This window comes from Salmo trutta, chromosome 2 (genome assembly GCF_901001165.1).
Source record: "Salmo trutta chromosome 2, fSalTru1.1, whole genome shotgun sequence".
Classification (NCBI taxonomy): Eukaryota; Metazoa; Chordata; class Actinopteri; order Salmoniformes; family Salmonidae; genus Salmo; species Salmo trutta.
Window position 1 is genome coordinate 71,547,000 of NC_042958.1, and position 24,239 is coordinate 71,571,238.

A 24,239-nucleotide genomic window follows, 5' to 3' on the forward strand; every position below is an offset into this window, starting at 1 on the left:
AAAAGTGAACCAAGATTTTATTGACAAAATTAAATTTTTTCGAAAATGTACATGTTTTTAGAAGATTATGCCACAAACGTTGTGCTGAACCTGAAACGAAATATGACATGAATATGAAATGTATGAATCATACAATTACAAATGACATTATGCGGGAACAAGCATCAAATCAAATGTATTTGTCATAAGCTTTGTAAATAACAGGTGTAGACCAACAGTGAAATGCTTACATATAGGAAAGTGTGACATCCTGAGGAGTCGTATACCATAAGTATTTTATATCTATGTTATAAAAAATAAACACCTTCTGTAAGCCCCATTCACAGTGAAGATGAAACCTCTTCATTGGGCTCTGCAATAAAAAAAAGACAGGAGTTAGAGTTATGTCTTGTTAAGTATGTCCTGTGATATACTGTACGTTGCATATAAGTTAAGTGTATTTCTTGTGATGTCTTATATTCATTAATTAAATGGGGCTTGCGAAAGCAAAAGTGCCAACTTTAAATCTTTGACAAACTTCTGACTTATTATACTGTAGTTACACTGTATTATTAGTGGGGTTTGTGACGCAAGATCCCCATTTTAAATCTTCGACATACTTCTTATTTTTCCTTTAGAACGCGATTCCTCCTACACTGTTTAAGCTAGAAACGTCATTCAAATGTCAAAACATGCAGATCGGTCTGGAATAGTGTGCTTGTAGAACATTTTTAGATATCTTTTTACTTTTTAAACTATTACATTTTTTGTCCTCCATCCACTTTCATTCTAAAGGCCCCATTGTGACATCACTTTCAACATTCCATTCACTGTAAATGCAATGATTGCAACTTTTAACACAAATCAGCTACTTTGACCACTTTGCCAACTACTTCTTAGACAAAAGGTTAGAACATATAAAATCTTCCTCTACTTCTCTGCTTTTCGAATCTGAAATCAGAAGTAATGTCAAAGACATTTTCATCTAACTTTTTATAAACAACTGGCATTTTGGCCACTTTCCCAACAAGTTAAACAAAAATGTAGAGGTTAGGACATCTTTGTCTACTTCTGTTATTCAAATCTGTCGTCGGAACAAAAAAAGATGTTACCAATCCAATGATACAGCTGTTTTAGTAACTGGATTGACACATTTTTTCTCAACTTTTTCCAAACTGCCATTTTGACCACTCCCCCAAAACTTCTGACAAAAACTTAGTGTATGAAATGCTCCTCTACTTGTCTGCTTTTCAAATCTGAAATCAGAACAGAAATAGCTTCTACCAATCAATAAGTAGAGCTGTTTCAGTAACTCACCAACTGCTTTCATTAAAGATGCAATAAGTCATGTCAGAAACTAGAAGATTCATTACTTACCAAAAACAGCTGCACATTCCAATAAAAGTACATCACATTTTTAAGTTCTCTTTGCTTTGTCATAAAATTAGCAAATACGTTTTGACTTACCAAAAGTAATGACCACAACTACTGACAACAACCACACAACTACTGACCACAACTACTAAACCTCAAATACTGACCACAACCACACAACTACTGACCACAACCACACAACTACTGACCACAACTACTAAACCTGGAATACTGTAATGCCCTGGCCATAGAGAGGGGTTTTTGTTCTTTATTTTGGTTAGGCCAGGGTTGGGTGGGCGTTATGTGTTTGTATTTCTTTGTTTTGGGCCGTGTGTGGCTCCCAAATCAGGCACAGCTGAAGTTCGTTGCTGTTGATTGGGAGTCACACAAGTGCATGTTTTTCCATTGGGGTTTTGTGGGTAATTGTTTCTGTTTAGTGTGTTTCACCTGACAGGACTGTGTTGGCTGTCAGTTTATTGTTTTGTATTGTATAGTGTCCGTTTTCTCTATTAAATATGACGAACACTAACTCCGCTGCATTTTGGTCCACTTCTTCCGACGACAGCCGTTACAAATACTGACTACAACCACAAAACTACTGACCACCACAACCACACAACTGCTGACTAAAACAACAAAACTACTGACAACAATTAGCTTTGTGACCACAACCACTAAACCACACACACCTACTTAAAGTTACTGGCCACTATTGACCACAACTAGTGACAACAACTACTAAACCACAAATACTGACAACAACCACAAAACTACTGACCACCACTACATACCAAAACTACTGACCACAACCACACCTACTGACCACAACCACACAACTACTAACCACAAAACTACTGAACCACACAACAGCACAACTACTAAACACATCCACTGAACACAACTACTGACCATGTCCACACTGTAGGGCCCAAAGAACCTGCAACACAACTACTGACCACATAATTACGGAGCACAACTACTGACCACAACCACACAACTGCTGACTAAAACCACAAAACTACTGACCACAATTAGCTACTGACCACAACCACTGAACCACACACCTACGTATCAAAGCTACTGGCCACTATTGACCACAACTAGTGACCACAACCACACAACTAGTGACCACAACTTAAAAACTGGTTGTTTAAGAGTCTTCCAGCATTTCCCAATGATTTTCCAATTCACTGATCTTCTAAAGTTTTAATTTCTGTAAATTAGAGGGAAGATGTGTAGTGTTTCCTCTTATGAAACCTTTTTCAGCTTTTTGAGTCCTCCACTGAGTGTTAACTTATTTCTAAATTTAAAAAAAGAAAAAAAAGATCTAAACTGAAAGATGAAATCAGAGTTGTGTAGTAAAGCATTATTAAACCTCCATCTCAGTGCACACGTATTCATTGGTGTCACAGTTGTCGTCTGGAATGGAGGACCAAAACGCAGCAGGAATGTGGATGCTCATCTTGTATATTTATTTAAATAACAAGAACACCAAAAAGAAACAAACTCACGAACAACGAAACAGTCTTGTCAGGCACACTCAGCAAAACAAGAAACAATCTCGCACAAACACTACACCAAACAATTACCCATATATAGGACTCTCAATCAGAGGCAACGAGAAAGCACCTGCCTCCAATTGAGAGTCCAACCCCCCATTAACCTAAACATAGAAATACAACAAACCAGAACGAACATAGAAATACCAAAACATAGAACATAGACCAAAAACCCGGAAATAATAAATCAAAACGCCCTACTAAATAAACCACCACCCCGAACCACATAAAACAAATACCCTCTGCCATGTCCTGACCAAACTACCATAACAAATAACCCTTTATACTGGTCAGGACGTGACAATTGGTAAGATTTTTAATTTACAAAAAATGGGATTATGATCAGATAGAAGGCCGGTAATGTTTTTATAAATTCCAAGTTACCTGTAATATCAGTAGATGTTAAAACAGTACATTTTCAAGAAAGTCTTAAATCTATCAGAAAAGCATGTATAGTTCTTAGTTGTGAGATTATGAGATTTCCAACAGTTACTAAGACTAAGATCTTTAAGAAATTGTTTAAGTGCATTGGAAGCAATCACTTGTGATGAGCTATGAGAAGGTCCAGATTTATCTAGCTTAGAATCAATAATGGTATTCATGTCAGCTCCAATAATAAGCGTATAATCTGAAGGGAGAAAATCTTTGTTATAGGAGCATAAATAGATACAAATGCTATTTTCCTCACATACAGAGTGGAACATAGTAAATCAGCCCTGTTTATAATTTCCACTTTTTTCAATTGTAAGGGGTAGATTGCATTTATGTAGAATAAGTACCCCTTTAGATTTAAAGCAAGAAACAGCTCACCCTCTAAAAGATGTCTCCTGCAATAGAGCAATGTCAACTTTATTCCTATGTAATACGTCAAGACATTCGCTTATTTGGCTCAGTAGAACCCCTCAGATTACAAGAAATGATCACAAAATTAGCCATGATCCATCTGTGGTAATGTGAATACCAGTTTGATGGATAAAAGGGGAGAAAAGTAACTTATGATAGCTATAAAATGACTATTTAGTTTCCAACTAAATAACTGTAAACATATCCATTGTTGGATAAAATTACAAAACCCTTCAGATTGCCATGCCACCCCAATAACCCTGAAAAATGTATCAAAACAGTTGAAACAAAGAATCCCTCCCCTTCCTAACAGGTTGGGACACAAAAGTCCTCCCTCTCCACTCAATGTTAGACCTATGACTGAACGCAGCGGTGTCTATCACTAAAACCCTCCAAATACCCCTGAACGTCTCACTCCATTTCCTAAATATCTTGCAAGAAATGCTCAATTGACTGAATGATTAAGCCTTAACGTAGCACAAACATGGAGAACTAATTTGCAAAATAATTCAGTGGTGATAGTTGACTTCTCTAGCTACGCAGTCGTTGTCATAGCAACATAACCTGCCCAGGGACTGCAGTTGAAAATTAGCCAGCTGGCTAAAACCGGCACTTTTACTGAAACGTTGATTATTGTGCACTGTCCCTGTAAAAATAAAATAAACTCAAACATGAGACAAGTAATCACACGAACGTTGTAAACGTAACTTAGCTATAAAATACAATTCTTTTATAGAAGCTAGATAAACTTTCAACAACATGTAGGTTATACTGAACACTACTGAATAGATAATCAGTTTGCTAGCTAACAGTTGTGATGATGACTTAGCTAGCTGTCCCAAGCTGTCCCAGTTACTGTCCCAATCACCCTGCTGGCTGGAAAGCGAGTAGCTAGCTAGCTTGCTGGTGCTCCATTGTCGAAGTTCATAACGATCACAAGTAGTTAGATAAAATGTTCCTCAAAACTCCTTGGAGTAGTGGATAAATCCTACTGACCAGTTTACTTATGGTCATAGGTTCCCCGGTGCTTGCATGGCCCCGTTGTTTAGTCTTCATCCTCACAGCAGTACATTACCAGCGTGGTGAATGAGATCTGCTGCTCTGGCTCCTTGTAGAATGGCTTGACAGTCGTACCGGAGGACCTTGAAGATCAGCGTCCTTAGTCTGTCTGAAGAATTACATGTCCCAGGTCCCAAGTAGGTGCGATGGGCTCTTTCTATATCAACCTTGTGAGATATGGATGGGATCATTCTCTGTAGGAATTCGATGGGGATCGTCAGTCTTGTCTCCTTCTTTTAAAGATATTCATTTTAAAATAGAGCAACGTGAACGGTTCTCCATTTCAGCCATCTTGAGCTGCATCTTCTCCAGTTGTGACGAACAGTCGTTGATTTTCCATTTGCTTTCTCTATTTTCATCTTGCGGATTGTCCACTTTAGTAGACAGGTTGTCAATCACTTTCATCCTTCTCTCAATGTCGATTGTAAGAGCTTCAACAGCCGCTAAAGTATCTTGATGTTTTCTGTCGAGTGGTTCCACCGCCTCAGCTAACACCCGTTGTAGCATATCCTTGAGAGAGTTCTGTTGCTTGGCTAATGCTTCAGAAATCACACCAGCTATGAAGGCCTCAGTTTCAGTGCTGAGGGCTGCCTTCTGACGCTTAACTACAGGAGAAGTCGGAGTAGCGCCGTTTTTCTTGCCTCTTTGGGTAGTCGGCATTATTAGTCAGTCAGGTTTGTTTTTTAAGAGTTCCTTATCAAAATAATGTAATAAAATATGGAAAAAAAAGGTATTGGGTTTCAAGCGCTCTCGTGACTGCAACCATAACGCCCGTTGGTCACGTTACATCCAACCACACACCTTTTGAGCACAACTACTAACCACAATACAATTGACCACAACTACTGACCACAGCTACTGACCACAACCACACAACTACTGACCACACCTACTAAACGACAACTACTGACCACAACTGACAAAAACTACTGACCACAACCACACAACTACTCACCACATCTACTGAACCACACACTTACTTACCAAAACTACTGACCACAACCACATAACTACTGACCACAACTACTAGACACACAACTACTGAACCACACAAATAATGATCACAACCACACAACTATTGACTGCAACTACTGACCACAACCACAAAATTACTGACCACAACTACTGCTCTAGTCTGCACTAGCTCTGGTCCACCTCTGGTCCTGGGCATAGCTAGCTAGCTCTGGTTTGCTCTAGCTCTGGTCAAGCTCTGGTTTGCACTATGAATTATAACTACTTAAATGTGCATAAATTAGTATATAATACCCACTAAGATTAATTGAACCATTCAAGCTAGAGACACCCAACCAACTTGCACAAGTTCAGGCTATCCAATCAATCAATATTTTCATCTGCCTACTTTTTCAAGTATAATCAGCCAAAACTACTATAACTTATTTCAAAACCATAAATACTTTAAAACAAACTAGCAAGCACACCACATTTTCTTCAGGAAATGCACTTTTCAGTGATGACTGTTAGCCTGAAAATGGTATTTATTAGCTAGATCTACAGCTAGCTATCAGTTCTTTCGGAAAGTTCAGACCCCTTGACTTTTTCCACATTTTGTTACGTTATTCTAAAATGTATTTAAAAAATTGTTCTCATCAATCTACACACAATATCTCATAATGACAAAGCGAAAAAAAGTTATTGTCACGTCCTGGCCAGTATAAGGGTTAATTAGTATTGTAGTTTGGTCAGGACGTGGCAGAGGGTATTCGTTTTATGTGGTTCGGGGTGGTGTGTTTTGTTGAAGGGGCATTTGGTTTAAGTATTCCGGGGTTTTTGGGCACTGTTTGGTTTTCAGGTATTCTGTTTAGTCTAGTATGTCTGTTTCTATGTTTGGTTAATTGGGGTTGGGACTCTCAGTTGAAGGCAGGTGTTGTCTATCTGCCTTTGATTGAGAGTCCCATATATTAGGGTGTGTTTGTGTTTGTTATTGGTGGGTGATTGTTCTGTGTTTAGCCTTGTGCCTTACCAGACTGTTTTTTGTCGATCGTAATTCTGTTTGTTATTTTGGGTGTTCATTTTGTTAGTTAATAAAAGTCAAGATGAGCCTGCTGCTGCGTTTTGGTCCTCCTTCACCGACGACAACCGTGACAGAATCACCCACCAACTATGGACCAAGCAGCAGAGGAAGGAGCAGAGGGACTTCGAGTTGGACTGGCGGGAGAAGTGGACCTGGGAGGAAGTTCTGGACGGGGCCGGACCTTGGCACCAGGCTGGGGATTATCGCCGCCCGCAGTGGGAAATTGAGGCAGCCAAGGCAGAGAGGCGGAGGTACGAGGCCATGGACGCGCTGAGGGAGAAGCACGAGAGGCACCCCCAATAATTTTTTTTGGGGGGGCACACGGGTAGTTTGGCTAGGCGTAGGAAGAGCCGGAAGCCAGCTACCCGTGGTTATATGGAGGAGCGTATGGGGTGGAGAGCGCTATGTTTCGCTGAGGAGCGCACTCTCTCACCCATACGCATGCACAGTCCGGTGCGAGTTATTCCAGCCCCTCGCAGGTGCCGTGCTAGAGCGGGCATCCAGCCTGGTAGGAGGATGCCTGCGCAGCGCATCTGGTCGCCCGTAACGCCTCCGAGGACCAGGCTACCCAACTCCCGCTCTACGCACGGCTACCATCAGGCCCCTGCACAGCCCAGTCTGCCCTGTACGAGCACCCTGCTCGTACAGGGCTACTAGTTCCATCCAGCCAAGGCGGGTTGTGCAAGAGGTAAGATCTAGACCGACTGTGCGCCTCCATAGCCCTGGGTTTCCAGCTCCTGTCTCTCGTGTGGACCCGGAAGTGCGTCAACCCAGTCCGACTGTTCCTGCTCCCCGCACTAGCCTTCAAGTGCGTAAACCCAGCCTCGCCAGTCAACAGTCGCCGGAGCGGCCAGACTGCGCTGAACTGCCGGAGCGGCCAGACTGCCCAGACTGTCCCGAGCGGCCAGACTGCCCAGACTGGCCCGAACTGCCAGACTGGCCCGAACTGCCAGACTGGCCCGAACTGCCAGACTGGCCCGAACTGCCAGACTGGCCAGACTGGCCCGAACTGCCAGACTGGCCAGACTGGCCCGAACTGCCAGACTGGCCAGACTGGCCCGAACTGCCAGACTGGCCAGACTGGCCCGAACTGCCAGACTGGCCAGACTGGCCCGAACTGCCAGACTGGCCAGAACTGCCAGAACTGCCAGACTGGCCAGAACTGCCAGAACTGCCAGACTGGCCAGAACTGCCAGACTGGCCAGACTGGCCCGAACTGCCAGACTGGCCAGAACTGCCAGACTGGCCAGACTGGCCCGAACTGCCAGACTGGCCAGACTGGCCAGACTGGCCCGAACTGCCAGACTGGCCCGAACTGCCAGACTGGCCCGACTGGCCCGAACTGCCAGACTGGCCCGAACTGCCAGACTGGCCCGAACTGCCAGACTGGCCCGAACTGCCAGACTGGCCCAGACTGCCAGACTGCCCAGACTGCCAGACTGCCCAGACTGCCAGACTGCCCAGACTGCCCCCCGGCGATGCCAGAGTGGCCCGACAGCCTGGAACGGCCGGAACCAGAGCCACCTCCAGATATAGGTGGGTTGGGGAGGGGGGGTGTAGCACAGTGCCGTCGTTGACGGCAGCCACCCTCCCTTCCCTCCCTTTAGTAGAGGGGAATTTTGGTTTTGTTGTTTGGGGTTGTTGTTTTTTTTGTTTTAGTTTTTTTTGTTTTTAAGGTGCTTCCGGGGTTAGCACCTTTAAGGGGGGGGGGGGGGGGGGGTGGGGTACTGTCACGTCCTGGCCAGTATCAGGGTTAATTAGTATTGTAGTTTGGTCAGGACGTGGCAGAGGGTATTCGTTTTATGTGGTTCGGGGTGGTGTGTTTTGTTGAAGGGGCATTTGGTTTAAGTATTCCGGGGTTTTTGGGCACTGTTTGGTTTTCAGGTATTCTATGTTTAGTCTAGTATGTCTGTTTCTATGTTTGGTTAATTGGGGTTGGGACTCTCAGTTGAAGGCAGGTGTTGTCTATCTGCCTTTGATTGAGAGTCCCATATATTAGGGTGTGTTTGTTATTGGTGGGTGATTGTTCTGTGTTTAGCCTTGTGCCTTACCAGACTGTTTTTTGTCGATCGTAATTCTGTTTGTTATTTTGGGTGTTCATTTTGTTAGTTAATAAAAGTCAAGATGAGCCTGCACATACCTGCTGCGTTTTGGTCCTCCTTCACCGACGACAACCGTGACAGTTATTTTTTTGATAATTTATTAAAAATATAAAACAGAAAGATCTTATTTTTAAGTATTCAGTACTAGGCCTGATCACCAACAACGACGAGACAGCCTATAGGGAGGAGGTTAGAGACCTGGCCGGGTGGTGCCAGAATAACAATCTATCCCTCAACGTAACCAAGACTAAGGAGATGATTGTGGACTACAGGAAAAGGAGGACCGAGCACGCCCCCATTCTCATCGACGGGGCTGTAGTGGAGCAGGTTGAGAGCTTCAAGTTCCTTGGTGTCCACATCACCAACAAAATAGAATGGTCCAAACACACCAAGAAAGCCTATTCCCCCTCAGGAAACTAAAAAGATTTGGCATGGGTCCGGGAGATCCTCAAAAGGTTCTACAGCTGCAACAGAGAGAGCATCCTTGAGATGTTTCTACAAATTGCTTAATTGATTGGACATGATTTGGAAAGGCACACACCTGTCTATATAAGGTCCCACAGCTGACAGTGCATGTCAGAGCAATAACCAAGCTATGATGTCAAAGGAATTGTCCGTAGAGCTCTGAGACAGGATTGTGTCGAGGCACAGATCTGGGGAAGGGTATCTTGAAGCATTGAAGGTCCCCAAGAACACAGTGGCCTCCATCATTCTGAAATGGAAGAAGTTGGAAAACCACAAGACTCTTCCTAGAGCTGGCTGCCAGGTCAAACAGAGCAATCGGGGGAGAAGGGCCTTGGTCAGGGGGGTGATCAAGAACCCGATGGTCACTCTGACAGGAGCTCCAGAAGGTTCACCTTCCAACAGGACAACGACCCTAAGCACACAGTCAAGACAACGCAGGAGTGGCTTCGGGACAAGTCTCTGAATGTCATTGAGTGGCCCAGCCAAAGCCCGGACTTGAATCCTATCTTACATCTCTGGAGAGAACTGAAAATAGCTGTGCTGTGACGCTCCCCATCCAACCTGACAGAGCTTGAGAGGATCTGCAGGAAAGACTGGGAGAAACTCCCCAAATACAGGCGTGCCACCGTCATACCCAAGAAGACTCAAGGCTGTAATAACTGCCAAAGGTGCTTCAACAAAGTACTGAGTAAAGGGTCTGAATTCTTATGTAAATGTGATATTTCAGTTTTTATTTTAATGTTTTTGCTTTGTCATTATGGGGTATTGTGTGTAGATTGATGACGAAAAAAAACCAACAAGGCTGTAATGTAACAAAATGTGGAAAAAGTCAAAGGGTCTGAATACTTTCCGAATGCAATGTACGAACCTATTCTACATAGTTCAACTACCACAAAAATACTTTTAAAGAGCTGCCATCACTAGATGCACCATTATATTTCTTTCCACAAATAATTTACACTAAACGTTTCACAAAAGTAAATCGCACATCTATTTATCTGAAACCCACAGCATGAATGATTGAGTTGCTTTGCTTTCCTAAGAGTGTTGTCCACATGATCCTGCCTTTTATTCCCATCTTCTGACAGAAGATGGCTTTGTTCTGTATCTTTCTTGTGTCAGTTTTGACACGCAACAACTGTAGTTTAGCCATTTTTGCGATCGAAATGCCACGCAATCGAAAGAAATAAAGGTTGATATAGTAGTCTATCAAAATAATCAGACCAATTATTTTACTAAATATTACTTTGTCTATATGTATGATTTGCTTTAAATAGTAAAGTAAAAGCAAGCCCAACAACTTTACTTTTAAAGTTACCATCTAGTTCATATATGCTGTTACTTTGACAGCATATAGCAATGTTATAGTATAGCGGTTTCATTGGATAGGCCTGTATGTAATATGGTATAGAAATATTACATTTGAATGATTTTATAGGATAAGCAGTGTAATACAGTACCTGTCCATGTTCGGTGCACAGGCAGCTTAAGGGCCGGGTGGGTGATCTCCACGCTCACTCTCAGTCGTGCTCTCTCCTCCCCTCTAGGCCCCTTTCTCATGTTCACCCTGTTAATGTGCAACGTTTCCATTCCTTCTTCTTCCTCTTCCCTACTCTCATCCTCCACCTCCATCTGCGTCACCTTTCTTTCCACGTCGTTGTTTTCTCCGTCTCTTTCGTCAATGTACTCTATTCCTTCCGTTTCGGGGTCAGCGACTGCGGCTTTTGTTTCTACAGACATTAAGAGATATAAAGAGATATTTAGTCACTTTACTGGATAAATTGTGAACGCATGTACAAGTACTGCATAGGATTTGTATTACTAATGAATATGCTTATGAAATGTTGCACACTTACAGCTAATGTTTAAACTTAAATCATAGGCGCAATGAGTTTGCATATGCACACATAACCTTGACTGAATTAGCCACAACAGCATTAGCTTGGGTCGAAACAGGAAGATGTTCAATAAGGCAAATCATTGCAAATTGTTTTGAAACTGAAAACTAAAATTAGCGTTTCTTATTCGACAAATGCTTGTAGTCCCTCCCTTGTCAGTCCTTTTCTTCCGTTTGATGCTTAATGAACACAATCCAGTTCTAACATGGACAGGTACTGTTTCACTAGTGTTAATAAAAACCCACTAAGTGTGTGTCCGTTTTTCCGACTGTCCATCTGACCATTTCCGTCTGTCTGACTGAGCCAGCAAGTGGATCTCTCCAAAGCGCACACGCTCCTAAACTCTCTCTGTCCGTCCACTCCCTTCCCGCCTGTCTCGTTGGACACCAGTGGTATGAAGGTGGTGCCCCCTGCTGCCCAAAGCACTTTAGCTTTTGGGTGGCCTCCCGTCAAAAGGAGATTGAAAACCCCAACACCCTCGCTGGTCCAACGGACAGTAAGAGAGGAGGGGATGGAGGGAGCAGCTGGGAAAAAGAGAGAGAGAAAGAGGGGAGTGAGGATTAAAGGTCAAAGTATTTTGAAAATGTATAGTAGATAGAATTCCTTGAATGTAACATATACTTAAAACATTATACTGTTCGATAGGTTATTCATAACCTATAAGAAAGTACATACGACCAGTTACAGGCTTAAAACAGTTGGCGTACTGCTAAATAACATTTAAATGAAGTCTATATTAACAATGTTCACATTACATGAATGTAGACTAGAGAGAGACAGGTACCGATAAGAATGTTTCTCCACCGTCTCTCGATGGGCTCCTCCAGCGAACAGTGCTCCACTCGGCACACCACCCCTCCTGCGCTCTCCTTCTCTTCATTTGTTCCCCCCTTCCTCAAAGTGGCATTGGCACGGTAGGTACTGGGACCGCTCAGCAGGGGCCCCCAGATTTCTCCTCCTTCTATCACCTCTTCCTCTCGGTCATCCACCTCTCCTTCTCTCAGACGGAGCCAGGTGACTGAGATGCCTGGAGGGTAGAACCCAGTCATGTCACAGCCCAATGTCAAATGTTGACCAGGGAAGGAGGCAGAGCTGATGATCTCGGACACATTGGGCCTTTTTATGAAACCTGCAAGAAACAAGATGTAATTGAAGATGAGTGGAATACATTTAATCATGACCAATGTTCCCTCAAAAAAAATTCCACACTGAGCAAATTTCAGGTCTGTTGAGCGCAAAATTGAACGTTCTGTGCAACTTCCAGCACACGTTTACTGTGACCACTGAGGCTGTACCTGCATTAAATTACAGTTTTAACAGTGGCCATGTAGGCTACTGTGGCAATTTGATCATAATGTACGTCTAACCAGTGTGGCCTACCATCAAAAACAATGGAATAAATGCATCCCATAACATTTTAACATGGAAATAGCTGTTCTATCATTCAGCCTACAGTAGCAGCCAATGTGTGGTGTTCAATTTAGGCCTGTATTCAATGAGACTTTTGAAAAAAACATGCAGGGGTTGACATTAACTTGTTTATCCACTTGTCCTTCAGACAAGGAGGTGACTGAAAATGTTGTGTTTATTGGAAGAAACCACTTTACAAAATAAAATGCATTATTATTCTGATACCATTATTACAGAGAATCAGACAAATGATGCTACCCTCTGCCTATTGGCTACTTAGCTTATTCAAGACCGCCTCAAAATACAACAGTACCCCATTAAGACAAAGCTTTTCAAAGATGTTTGATGTTGCCAGCAGCACTCTTCATGTTATACAGAGCGTTGGTGACTGTAAAACTGCCTAACCAGCTCCGCTAGAAGTAAAATGGTTAGAGTGCGTTAGCTTGGGTGCTTGACTGTCGTTGTGAGGTCAGAGCTTTCGGAAACAACCCTACTTATTGGCCTGAGCGCTCAGAGTGTGCTCTGAATGCGAAAGGCTCTGAATTCACGAACGGACAATCTGACAGCAGTTGCAGTCACCAACGCTCTGGATAACAAAGCAGCCTAACCAGCTCTGCTAGGGTGGGTAATGTTCAGTGAGCTGTTCTCTCTCTCTCTCTTAGATGTCTGAAAGTAGCTGGCAAGTTAGTACAGAACACACAGATCAACCCTTATAGAGATGGGTGGGGCTCAGGCTTAAGAGGGTGTGAACAATGCTGAATTGCGCCAATGGCGCCAACAGAGATGGTCACCTCGCTTTAGGTCCTTAGGAAACTATGCAGTAATTCGTTTTTTTTATGTATTATTTCTTACATTGTTAGCCCGGAAAATATCAAGTATTATTACATACAGCCTGGAAGAACTATTGGATATAAAAGCGGACCCTTTGGACATGGGATCTTATCTTAGAGGCCGATCAAAACAACGTGGTCGCCGCAGGAGAGGCAGACGGAGCGGCCTACTGGTCAGATTTAGAAGGCGAGCACACCATCCACAGGTTCTGAGCATATTACTCGCCAATGTCCAATCCCTAGACAACAAGGCGGACAGAATTAGGGCATGAGTTGCCTTCCAGAGAGACATCAGAGATTGTAACGTTCTCTGTTTCACAGAAACATGGGATATGTTGTCTCGGGATATGTTGTCAGAGTCAGTACAGCCACCCGGTTTCTTCACACATCGCGGCGACGGAAACAAACAACTCTCTGGAAAGAAGAAGGGTGGGGGTGTATGCCTTATGATTAACGACTCATGGTGTGATCATAACAACATACAGGAGTTCACCTGACCTAGAATTCATTACAATCACATGCCGATCGCATTATCTAACAAGAGAATTCTCTTAGATTATAGTCACAGCCGTGTATATCCCCCCCCTGACCAATCAGATTCCACGTTTCAAGTAGCCTCAGACAAAATTGATGTATTCGCGGACTCGGTGAGCGAGTTTATTAGCAAGTGCATCGGTGATGTTGTACCTACTGTGACTATTAAAACCTTCCCTAACCAGAAACTGTGGTTTGATGGCAGCATTCGTGCAAAACTGAAAGCGCGTACCACCGCTTTTAATCATGGCAAGGAGACTGGAAACATGACCGAATACAAAGAGTGTAGCTATTCCCTCCACAAGGCAATCAAACAAGCAAAGCATCAGTATAGAGACAAAGTAGAGTCGCAATTCAATGGCTCAAACACGAGACGTACAGTTGAAGTCGGAAGTTTACATACACTTAGGTTGGAGTCATAAAAACTTGTTTTTCAACCACTCCACCAATTTCTTGTTAGCAAACTATAGTTTTGGCAAGTCGGTTAGGACATCTACTTTGTGCATGACTCAAGTAATTTTTCCAACAATTATTTACAGACTATTTCACTTATAATCACTGTACCACAATTCCAGGGGGTCAGAAGTGTACATACACTAAGTTGCCTGTGCCTTTAAACAGCTTGGAAAATTCCAGAAAATGATGTCATGGCTTTAGAAGCTTCTGATAAGCTAATTGACATCATTTGAGTCAATTGGAGGTGTACCTGTGGATGTATTTCAAGGCCTACCTTCAAACTCAGTGCCTCTTTGCTTGACATCATGGGAAAATCAAAAGAAATCAGCAGAACCTCAGAAAAACAATTGTAGACCTCCACAAGTCTGGTTCATCCTTGGGAGCAATTTCCAAACGCCTGAAGGTACCATGTTCATCTGTACAAACAATAGTACGCAAGTATAAACACCATGGGACCATGCAGCCGTCATAACGCTCAGGAAGGAGACGCGCTCTGTATCATAGAGATGAACGTACTTTGGTGCAAAAAGTGCAAATCAATCCCAGAACAACAGCAAAGGACCTTTGAAGATGCTGGAGGAAACAGGTACAAAAGTATCTATATCCACAGTAAAACGAGTCCTATATCGACATAACCTGAAAAGGCCGCTCAGCAAGGAAGAAGCCACTGCTCCAAAACTGCCATAAAAAAGCCAGACTACGGTTTGCAACTGCACATGGGGACAAAGATCGTAGTTTTTGGAGAAGTGTACTCTGGTCTGATGAAACAAAAATAGAACTGTTTGCCCATAATGACCATCGTTATGTTTGGAGGAAAAAGGGGTAGGCTTGCAAGCCGAAAAACACAATCCCAACCGTGAAACATGGGGGCGCAGCATCATGTTGTGGGGATGTTTTGCTGCAGGAGGGACTGGTACACTTCACAAAATAGATGGCATCATGAGGAAATAAAATTATGTGGATATATTGAAGCAACATCAAGACATCAGTCAGGAAGTTAAAGCTTGGTCACAAATGGGCCTTCCAAATGGACAATGAACCCAAACATACTTCAATGGCTTAAGGACAACAAAGTCAAGGTATTGGAGTGGCCATCACAAAGCCCTGATCTCAATCCTATAGACCATTTGTGGGCAGAACTGAAGAAGTGTGTGTGAGCTCGGAGGCCTACAAACCTGACTCAGTTACACCAGCTCTGTCAGGAGGAATGGGCCAAAATTCACCCAATTTACTGTTGGAAGCTTGTGGAAGGCTACCAGAAACGTTTGACCCAAGTTTAACATTTTAAAAGGCAATGCTACCAAACACTAATTGAGTGCATGTGAACCTCTGACCCACTGGGAATTAGATCATTCTCTCTGCTATTATTCTGACATTTCACATTCTTAAAATAAAGTGGTGATCCTAACTGACCTAAGAGAGGGAATTTTTATTCGGATTAAATGTAAAGGAATTGTGAAAAACTGAGTTTAAATGTATTTTGCTAAGGTGTATGTAAACTTCCGACTTCAACTGTATGTGGCAGGGTCTACAGTCAATCCCGGATTACAAAAAGAAAACCAGCCCTGTCGTAGACATTGAGGTCTTGCTCCCAGACAAATTAAACAACTTAATTTCTCGCTTTGAGGACAATACAGTACCACCGACACGGCCCACTACCAAAGCCTGTGGGCTCTTCTTTACCGTGGCCGACGTGAGTAAAATATTTAAACGTGTTAACCCTCGCAAGGCTGCCGGCCCAGACGTCCTTAGAGCATGCGCCCTCCAGCTGGCTGGTGTGTTTACGGACATATTCAATATATCCCAGTCTGCTGTGTCCACATGCTTCAAGATGGCCACCATTGTTCCTGTTCACAAGAATGCTAAAATAACTGAACTAAATGACTATCGCCCCATAGCACTCACTTCTGTCATCACGAAGTGCTTTGAGAGACTAGTCAAGGATCATATCACCTCCACCCTACCTGATACCCTAGACCCACTCCAATTTGCTTATCGACCCAATAGGTCCACAGATGACGCAATCGCCATAACACTGCACACTGCCCTATCCCGTCTGGAGAAGAGGAATACCCCTGTACGAATGCTGTTCATTGACTACAGCTCAGCATTTAACACCATAGTACCCCCCAAACTCATCATTACCCTGGGTCTCGACCACGCCCTGTGCAACTGAGTCCTGGACTTTCTGACGGGCCTCCCCTAGGTGGTGAGGGTAGGAAACAACATCTCCACCCCGCTGATCTTCAACACTGTTGCCCCACAAGGGAGCGTTCTCAGCCCTCTCCTGTACTCCCTGGCCAAGCACGCCTCCAACTCAATCATCAAGTTTGCAGACGACACTACAGTGGTAGGCTTGATTATCAACAACAACAAGATGGCCTACAGAGAGGAGGTGAGGACCCTCGGAGTGTGGTGTCAGGAAAATAACCTCTCACTCAACGTCAACAAAACAAAGGAGATGATCATGGACTTCATTTAACAGCAGAGGGAGCATCCCCCCATCCACATCAACGGGACAGTAGTGGAGAAGGTGGAACGTTTTTCCTCGGCATACACATCACGGACAAACTGAAATGGTCCACCCACACAGGCAGCGTGGTGAAGAAGGTGCAACAGCTGAAGAAATTTGGCTTGTCACCTAAAACCTTCAAACTTTTACAGATGCACAATCGAGAGCATCCTGTCAGGCTGTATCACCGCCTGGTACGGAAACTGCTCCGCCCACAACCGCAAGGCTCTCCATAGGGTAGTGCGGTCTGCACAACGTATCACCGGGGGCAAACTACCTGCCTTTCAGGACACCTACAGCACCCGATGTCATAGGAAGGCCAAAAAGATCATCAAGGACAACAACCACCCGAGCCACTGCCTGTTCACCCCGCTATCATACAGCAGGCGAGGTCAGTACAGGTGCATCAAAGCTGGGACCAAGACACTGAAAAACAGCTTCTATCTCAAGGCCATCAGACTGGTAAACAGCCATCACTAACACAGAGAGGCTGCTGCCAACATACAGACTCAAATCTTTTGGCACTTTAATACATTATAACCAAGATGGCATAGCAGTCAGACATCTTTGTCCTCGTCTTTGTCGTGTCCCATGTATATATCTTTTATATATTTTTTTCTTCACATATCTTTTTATATTTTTCTAAACCTCAACATCAAAATACTCTCCTGCAACCCGCCTCACCCAATGTGGTGTGGATCTGCTTTTTTCTAAAGTATTTTTCTTTACTTCTGAATCGGAACCCCCAACAGCAGCTAGCCAGCTAACTAGCTACTTGCTAGTAGTCAGCTAACCACTGCTAGCGGTCATCAGCTAACCTTTAGCTCGGAAAACTCTCGCCAGTTTGCACAATGTGATTCAAACCAGAGCATACCGGACCTATTTTCTCTCTATGTCCCCGGATTCCTACCACAAGCTCTGAACCTTTTCACCTGGATCATCGCAGCTAGATAGCCAGGAGTAGACACTCGGATTGCAGCTAAAGTCTGTCCCGAAGCAAGCACCAATTAGCCTGGAGCTAGCCCATGCTAGGCCCATCTCCCGGCCAGCTGAAGAGGCCCATCAGCCACTCCTGGGCTACAATACCTATACCTTGACCCCTTTTACTGCCGGTACAAAGCCCCGCCGATCCTTCACGACTGGACTACCCACGTAATCTGCCCGAGGGGGTTATTCAACTGGCCCCTCCGTCGCGATGTCAACTGAATGCCCATCTGCTAGCCTGCTAGCTGCGGCCCGCTAGCTGTCTAGAGCATATTGGACTGTTAGCTGAATTTTTGGGCCACTATACCCTTTTTGCCAATTGGACTGGACCCCTTTACCACACGGAACCCTACTAATCCATCACAACTGAAGAGGAGGCTCCGCACGAGGAGGCTTTAACTGACATCCTCCGTCGCGACGTCCCTCTAAGGCCCTTCTGCTAGCTTGCTAGCCCCGGCAACTTAGCTGTCTGAATCGCAGTGTCTCCAGCCAGATTCACTACTTACTGGGCCCCTATGATCACTCGGCTACGCATGCCTCTACCTAATGTCAATATGTCTTGTCCATTGCTGTTCTGGTTATAGCCTCCAGTCCCGCTCAATATGCCTTAGCGAACCCTTTAGTTCCACCCCCCACACACGCGGTGACATCACCTGGTTTAAATTATGTTTCTAGAGACAATATCTCTCTCATCATCACTCAATGCCTAGGTTTACCTCCAGTGTATTCACATCCTACCATATCTTTGTCTGTACATTATGCCTTGAATCTATTCTATCACACCCAGAAACCTGCTCCTTTTACACTCTGTTCTGAACGTACTAGACAACCAGTTCTTATAGCCTTTAGTCGTACCCTTATTCTACTCCTCCTCTGTTCCTCTGGTGACAGAGGTCAGAGGTTAATCCAGGCCCTGCAGTGCCTAGCTCCACTCCTATTCCCCAGGTGCTCTCATTTGTTGACTTCTGTAACAGTATAAGCCTTGGTTGCATGCATGTTAACATTAGAAGCCTCCTCACTAAGTTTGTTTTATTCACTGCTTTAGCACACTCTGCCAACCCGGATGTCCTAGCCATGTCTGAATCCTGGCTTAGGAAGACCACCAAAAACCCTGAAATTTCCATCCCTAACTATAACATTTCCCGACAAGATAGAACTGCCAAAGGTGCAGAGTTGTAATCTACTGCAGAGATAGCCTGCAAAGTTCTGTCATACTATCCAGGTCTGTAACGAAACAATTCGAGCTTCTACTTCTAAAAATCCACCTTTCCAGAAACAAGTCTCAAACCATTTCTGCTTGCTATAGACCACCCTCTGCCTCCAGCTGTGCCCTGGACACCATATATGCGAATTGATTGCCCCCCCATCTATCTTCAGAGCTCGTGCTGCCAGGTGACCTAAACTGGGACATGCTTAACACCCCGGCCATCCTACAATCTAAGCTTGATACCCTCAATCTCACACAAATTATCAATGAACCCCCCAGGTACAACCCCAAATTCGTAAACACGGGCACCCTCATAGATATCATCCTAACCAACTTGCCCTCCAAATACACCTCTGCTGTTTTCAATCACGATCTCAGCGATCACTGCCTCATTGCCCGCATCTGTAATGGGTCTGCGGTCAAACGACTACCCCTCATCACTGTCAAACGCTCCCTAAAACACTTCAGCGAGCAGGCCTTTCTAATCGACCTGGCCCGGGTATCCTGGAAGGATATTGACCTCATCCCATCAGTAGAGGATGCCTGGTTATTCTTTAAAAGTGCCTTCTTCACCATCTTAAATAAACGTGCCCCTTTCAAAAAAAATTGAACCAGGAACAGATATTGCCCTTGGTTGTCTCTAGACCTGACTGCCCTTGACCAGCACAAAAACATCCTGTGGCGTTCTGCATTAGCATCGAATAGGAACCAATATACACAGGCAGTTAGGAACGCTAAGGCTAGCTTTTTCAAGCAGAAATTTGCATCCTGTAGCACAAACTCCAAAAAGTTCTGGGACACTAAAGTCCATGGAGAATAAGAGCACCTCATCCCAGCTGCCTACTGTACCGAGGCTAGGAACCACTGTCACCACCGATAAATCCACTGTAATTGAGAATTTCAATAAGCATTTTTCCACGGCTGTCTATGCCTTCAACCTGGCTACCCCTTCCCCGGTCAACAGCCCTGCACCCCCCACAGCAACTCGCCCAAGCCCCCCCATTTCTCCTTCACCCAAATCCAGATAGCTGATGTTCTGAAAGAGCTGCTAAATCTGGACCCCTATATAAGCCGGGCTAGACAATCTGGACCCTATCTTTCTAAAATTATCTGCCGAAATTGTTGCAACCCCTATTACTAGCCTGTTCAACCTCTATTTCGTATCGTCAAAGACTGGAAAGCTGCCGCGGTCATCCCCCTCTTCAAAGGGGGAGACACTCTAGACCCAAACTGTTACAGACCTATGTCTATCTTACCCTGCCTTTCTAAGGTCTTCGAAAGCTAAGTTAACATACAGATCACTGACCATTTCGAATCCCACCGTACCTTCTCTGCTATGCAATCTGGTTTCAGAGCTGGTCACGGGTGCACCTCAGCCACGCTCAAGGTCCTAAACAATTTCATAACCGACATCGATAAGAGACATTACTGTGCAGCCGTATTCATCGACCTGGCAACAAAGCATCCTTCACTCATGCTGCCACACATACCCTCGTAAAACTGACCATCCTACCGATCCTCGTCTTTGGTGATGTCATTTACAAAATAGCCTCCAACACTCTACAAACCGGATGCAGTCTATCACAGTGGATACATGTGGATACTCATGTTTATTGATAAAAACAAGTAAAGTATCCACTGGAAAACCAAAAAAACAATACTCACAACGGCAACAGTGTGGCAGGCTAAAACAAACGCAGTGCACACAAACAACTACCCACAATCCCAAAGAAAAACACACCCTTCTATATAGGACTCCCAATCAAAGGCAACTCAACACACCTGCCTTCAATTGGGAGTCCCATCCCCAACACAAACACTTAACATACAAACAACCTGCCACATCCTGACCACAACTGATACAATACCTCCCTCTGCTGGTCAGGACGTGACAAGTCCGGCTTTTTTATGGCGGTTTAGGAGCAGTGGCTTATTCCTTGCTGAGCGGCCTTTAAGATTAATGTCGATATAGGACTCGTTTTACTGTGGATATAGATACTTTTGTACCTGTTTCCTCCAGCATCTTCACAAGGTCCTTTGCTGTTGTTCTGGGATTGATTTGCACTTTTCGCACCAAAGTACGTTCATCTCTATGATACAGAACGCGTCTCCTTCCTAAGCGGTATGACGGCTGCGTGGTCCCATTGTGTTTATACTTGCGTACTATTGTTTGTATAGATGAACATGGTAGCTTCAGGCATTTGGAAATTGCACCCAAGGATGAACCAGAGTGGAGGTGGATTTTCTTCTGAGGTCTCGGCTGATTTCTTTTGATTTTCCCATGATGTCAAGCAAAGAGGCACTGAGTTTGAAGGTAGGCCTTGAAATACATCCACAGGTACACCTCCAGTTGACTCAAATTATGTCAATTAGCCTATCAGAAGCTTCTAAATCCATGACATCATTTTCTGGAATTTTCCAAGCTGTTTAAAGGCACAGTCAACATAGTGTACGTAAACTTCTGACCCACTAGAATTGTGATACAGTGAATTATAAGTGAAATAATCTGTCTGTAAACAATTGTTGGAAAAATTACTTGGGTCATTCACAAAGTAGATGTTCTAACCGACTTGCCAAAACTGTAGTTTGTTAACAAGACATTTGTGGAGTGGTTGAAAAATTTGTTTTAATGACTCCAACCTAAGTGTATGTAAACTTCTGGCTTCAACTGTAGTTGCGGAGAGTCCCTGTAAACCTAGATTCAGAACATTCAGGTGAGAAAAAACATCACCTAGATAGGCCAGTCAATTTTTAAAAAATGTGTCAATACTTTGCCTCTTGATAACCAGCGCACTTCTGTATGTTGTAAAAGCGTTACATGGTCGCTGCCCATATCATTCCATAGTGCAGAAAATACATAAGTAATTGTTTCAAAACATCTCCTGCCATGTCACTGATGCGTCATGAAACAGTGTTGTTTGATGAAGATATTGTCTGTATAGTTTTTTTGGGCCTTTTCCCCAAGCATTGTCCCAGCCATATCCACGGCAGTAGGAAGAATTAAGACCTCCGCAATAGTATGAGTCTTGCCAGTCCTAGCCACTCGGTAGCTCATCATACAAAACGCATCTAGCCCTTCTTATTAATGGTATCTGTTGCTTTTACACGTCTTACTACTCAAAAGTAGTCTTAATTCTCGCTCAAACAACTCCTGTGGCTTATTTTTCAAATTGTCATGTTTTATTTCTAAATGTCTGCGCAAGAGTGAAGGTTTCATCGAGTTGTGAGATAGTACTTTTGCACATATAACACACTCTGGCTGAGGAAAGGCACTACTCCCAATATAAGTGATCCCCAAATCAATGTAGTTCTAATAACATTTGCACCTCTTCGATGGTCCAACGTCCCTGTCTGTTGTTTGGTGCTTTCCCGGGTAAGGGGGTAGTAGCTCTTCGGCTGCATCAGATTCACAACTGTCAGTGTCCATGCTAGCTGGGCTGACAACAAATGTAGAATTACTGATGCTTGTATTGGATGTGCTCGTGGAAGCAGAACAACTTGTGTCGTCAACAGGTGCAGTTGTAGTACTGCTGGTAGTAGCAATACTACCAGTAGAGCTGGTATGTGTCTCTATGGACGCGGGCCTTACTTTTTTTAACCATTTATCCATTTTCGACAAACGGAATGAGCAGAAGCTACGTTTGGCTATATACGGACCGTTAGTGGAATTCCCGCGAGAGAGTAACGGTTAATGTGATTGGATGTTAATTATTTGACTAGGCTACCTGTATTTGACATTTAGTTTTTATTTCGCTGAACACTAGGTGGTTAAAATGTTATTTTTAGCAGTGAAACAAGGCTACTCAGGCGAGAAAGAAACCTCACCCAAATGTATAGCCCCATTGGAAAATATAATATATATATATTTTTTAATGTGAATCACGTTTTTATTTGGCGTACCCCCGACAGCATTCCCCAGTTTGGGAATACCTGCGGTAGACCATTCCATTATTGTGGGCCGGCTAAGGAGTATTGGTGTCTCTGAGGGGTCTTTGGCCTGGTTTGGTAACTACCTTTCTCAAAGAGTGCAGTGTATAATGTCAGAACATCTGCTGTCTCAGCCACTGCCTGTCACCAAGGGTGTACCCCAAGGCTCGATCCTAGGCCCCACGCTCTTCTCAATTTACATCAACAACATAGCTCAGCCAGTAGTAAGCTCTCTCTCATCCATTTATATGCAGATGAAACAATCTTATACTCAGCCCTCCCCGGATTTTGTGTTAAATTCTCCACAACAAAGCTTTCTTAGTGTCCAACAAGCTTTCTCTGCCCTTAACCTTGTTCTGAACACCTCCAAAACAAATGTCACGCAGCACTCATTCAGACTGGTCTTACTTCCTCATTATACAGGTGTGATTACTACCTCTGAGGGTTTAAAGCTTGAGGTAGTCACCTCATACAAGTACTTGGGAGTATGGCTAGATGGTACACTGTCCTTCTCTCAGCACATATCAAAGCAGCAGGCTAAAGTTAAATCTAGACTTGGTTTCCTCTATGGTAATTGCTCCTCTTTCACCCAAGCTGCCAAACGAATCCTGATTCAGATGACCATCCTACCCATGCTAGATTACGGAGTCATAATTTATAGATCAGCAGGTAAGGGTGCTCTCGAACGGCTAGATGTTCTTTACCATTTGGCCATAAGATTTGCCACCAATGCTCCTTATAGGACACATCACTGCACTCCATACTCTTCTGTAAACTGGTCATCTCTGTATACCCGTCGCAAGACCCACTGGTTGATGCTTATTTACAAAACCCTCTTAGGACTCACTCCCCACTATCTGACATATCTACTGCAGCCCTCATCCTCCACATACAACACCCGTTCTGCCAGTCACATTCTGTTAAAAGGTTCCCAAAGCACACACATCCCTGGGTCGCTCGTCTTTTCAGTTCGCTGCAACTAGAGACTGGAACGAGCTGCAGCAAACACTCAAACTTGACAGTTTTATCACTTCATTCAAAGACTCAATCATGGACACTCCTACTGAC

General features: G+C 43.9%; 1 protein-coding gene across 3 annotated transcripts in view; it reads right to left on the minus strand.

Moving 5' to 3' along the window:
• The window catches only part of si:ch211-180a12.2 (uncharacterized), a 67,650-nt gene continuing 43,411 nt past the window's right edge, over positions 1 to 24,239 (minus strand). For 2 of the 3 annotated variants that reach the window (XM_029713972.1, XM_029713953.1), the window contains exons 10-13: positions 12,096 to 12,440; positions 11,557 to 11,835; positions 10,874 to 11,143; positions 1 to 352 (exon numbers count right to left, since the gene is read on the minus strand). In XM_029713972.1, the coding sequence (XP_029569832.1) occupies positions 321 to 352; positions 10,874 to 11,143; positions 11,557 to 11,835; positions 12,096 to 12,440 (926 nt within the window). In that variant the 3' untranslated portion in view covers positions 1 to 320. The remainder of the gene's footprint in view (positions 353 to 10,873; positions 11,144 to 11,556; positions 11,836 to 12,095; positions 12,441 to 24,239) is intronic. The other variant, XM_029713962.1, reaches the window with a different exon arrangement.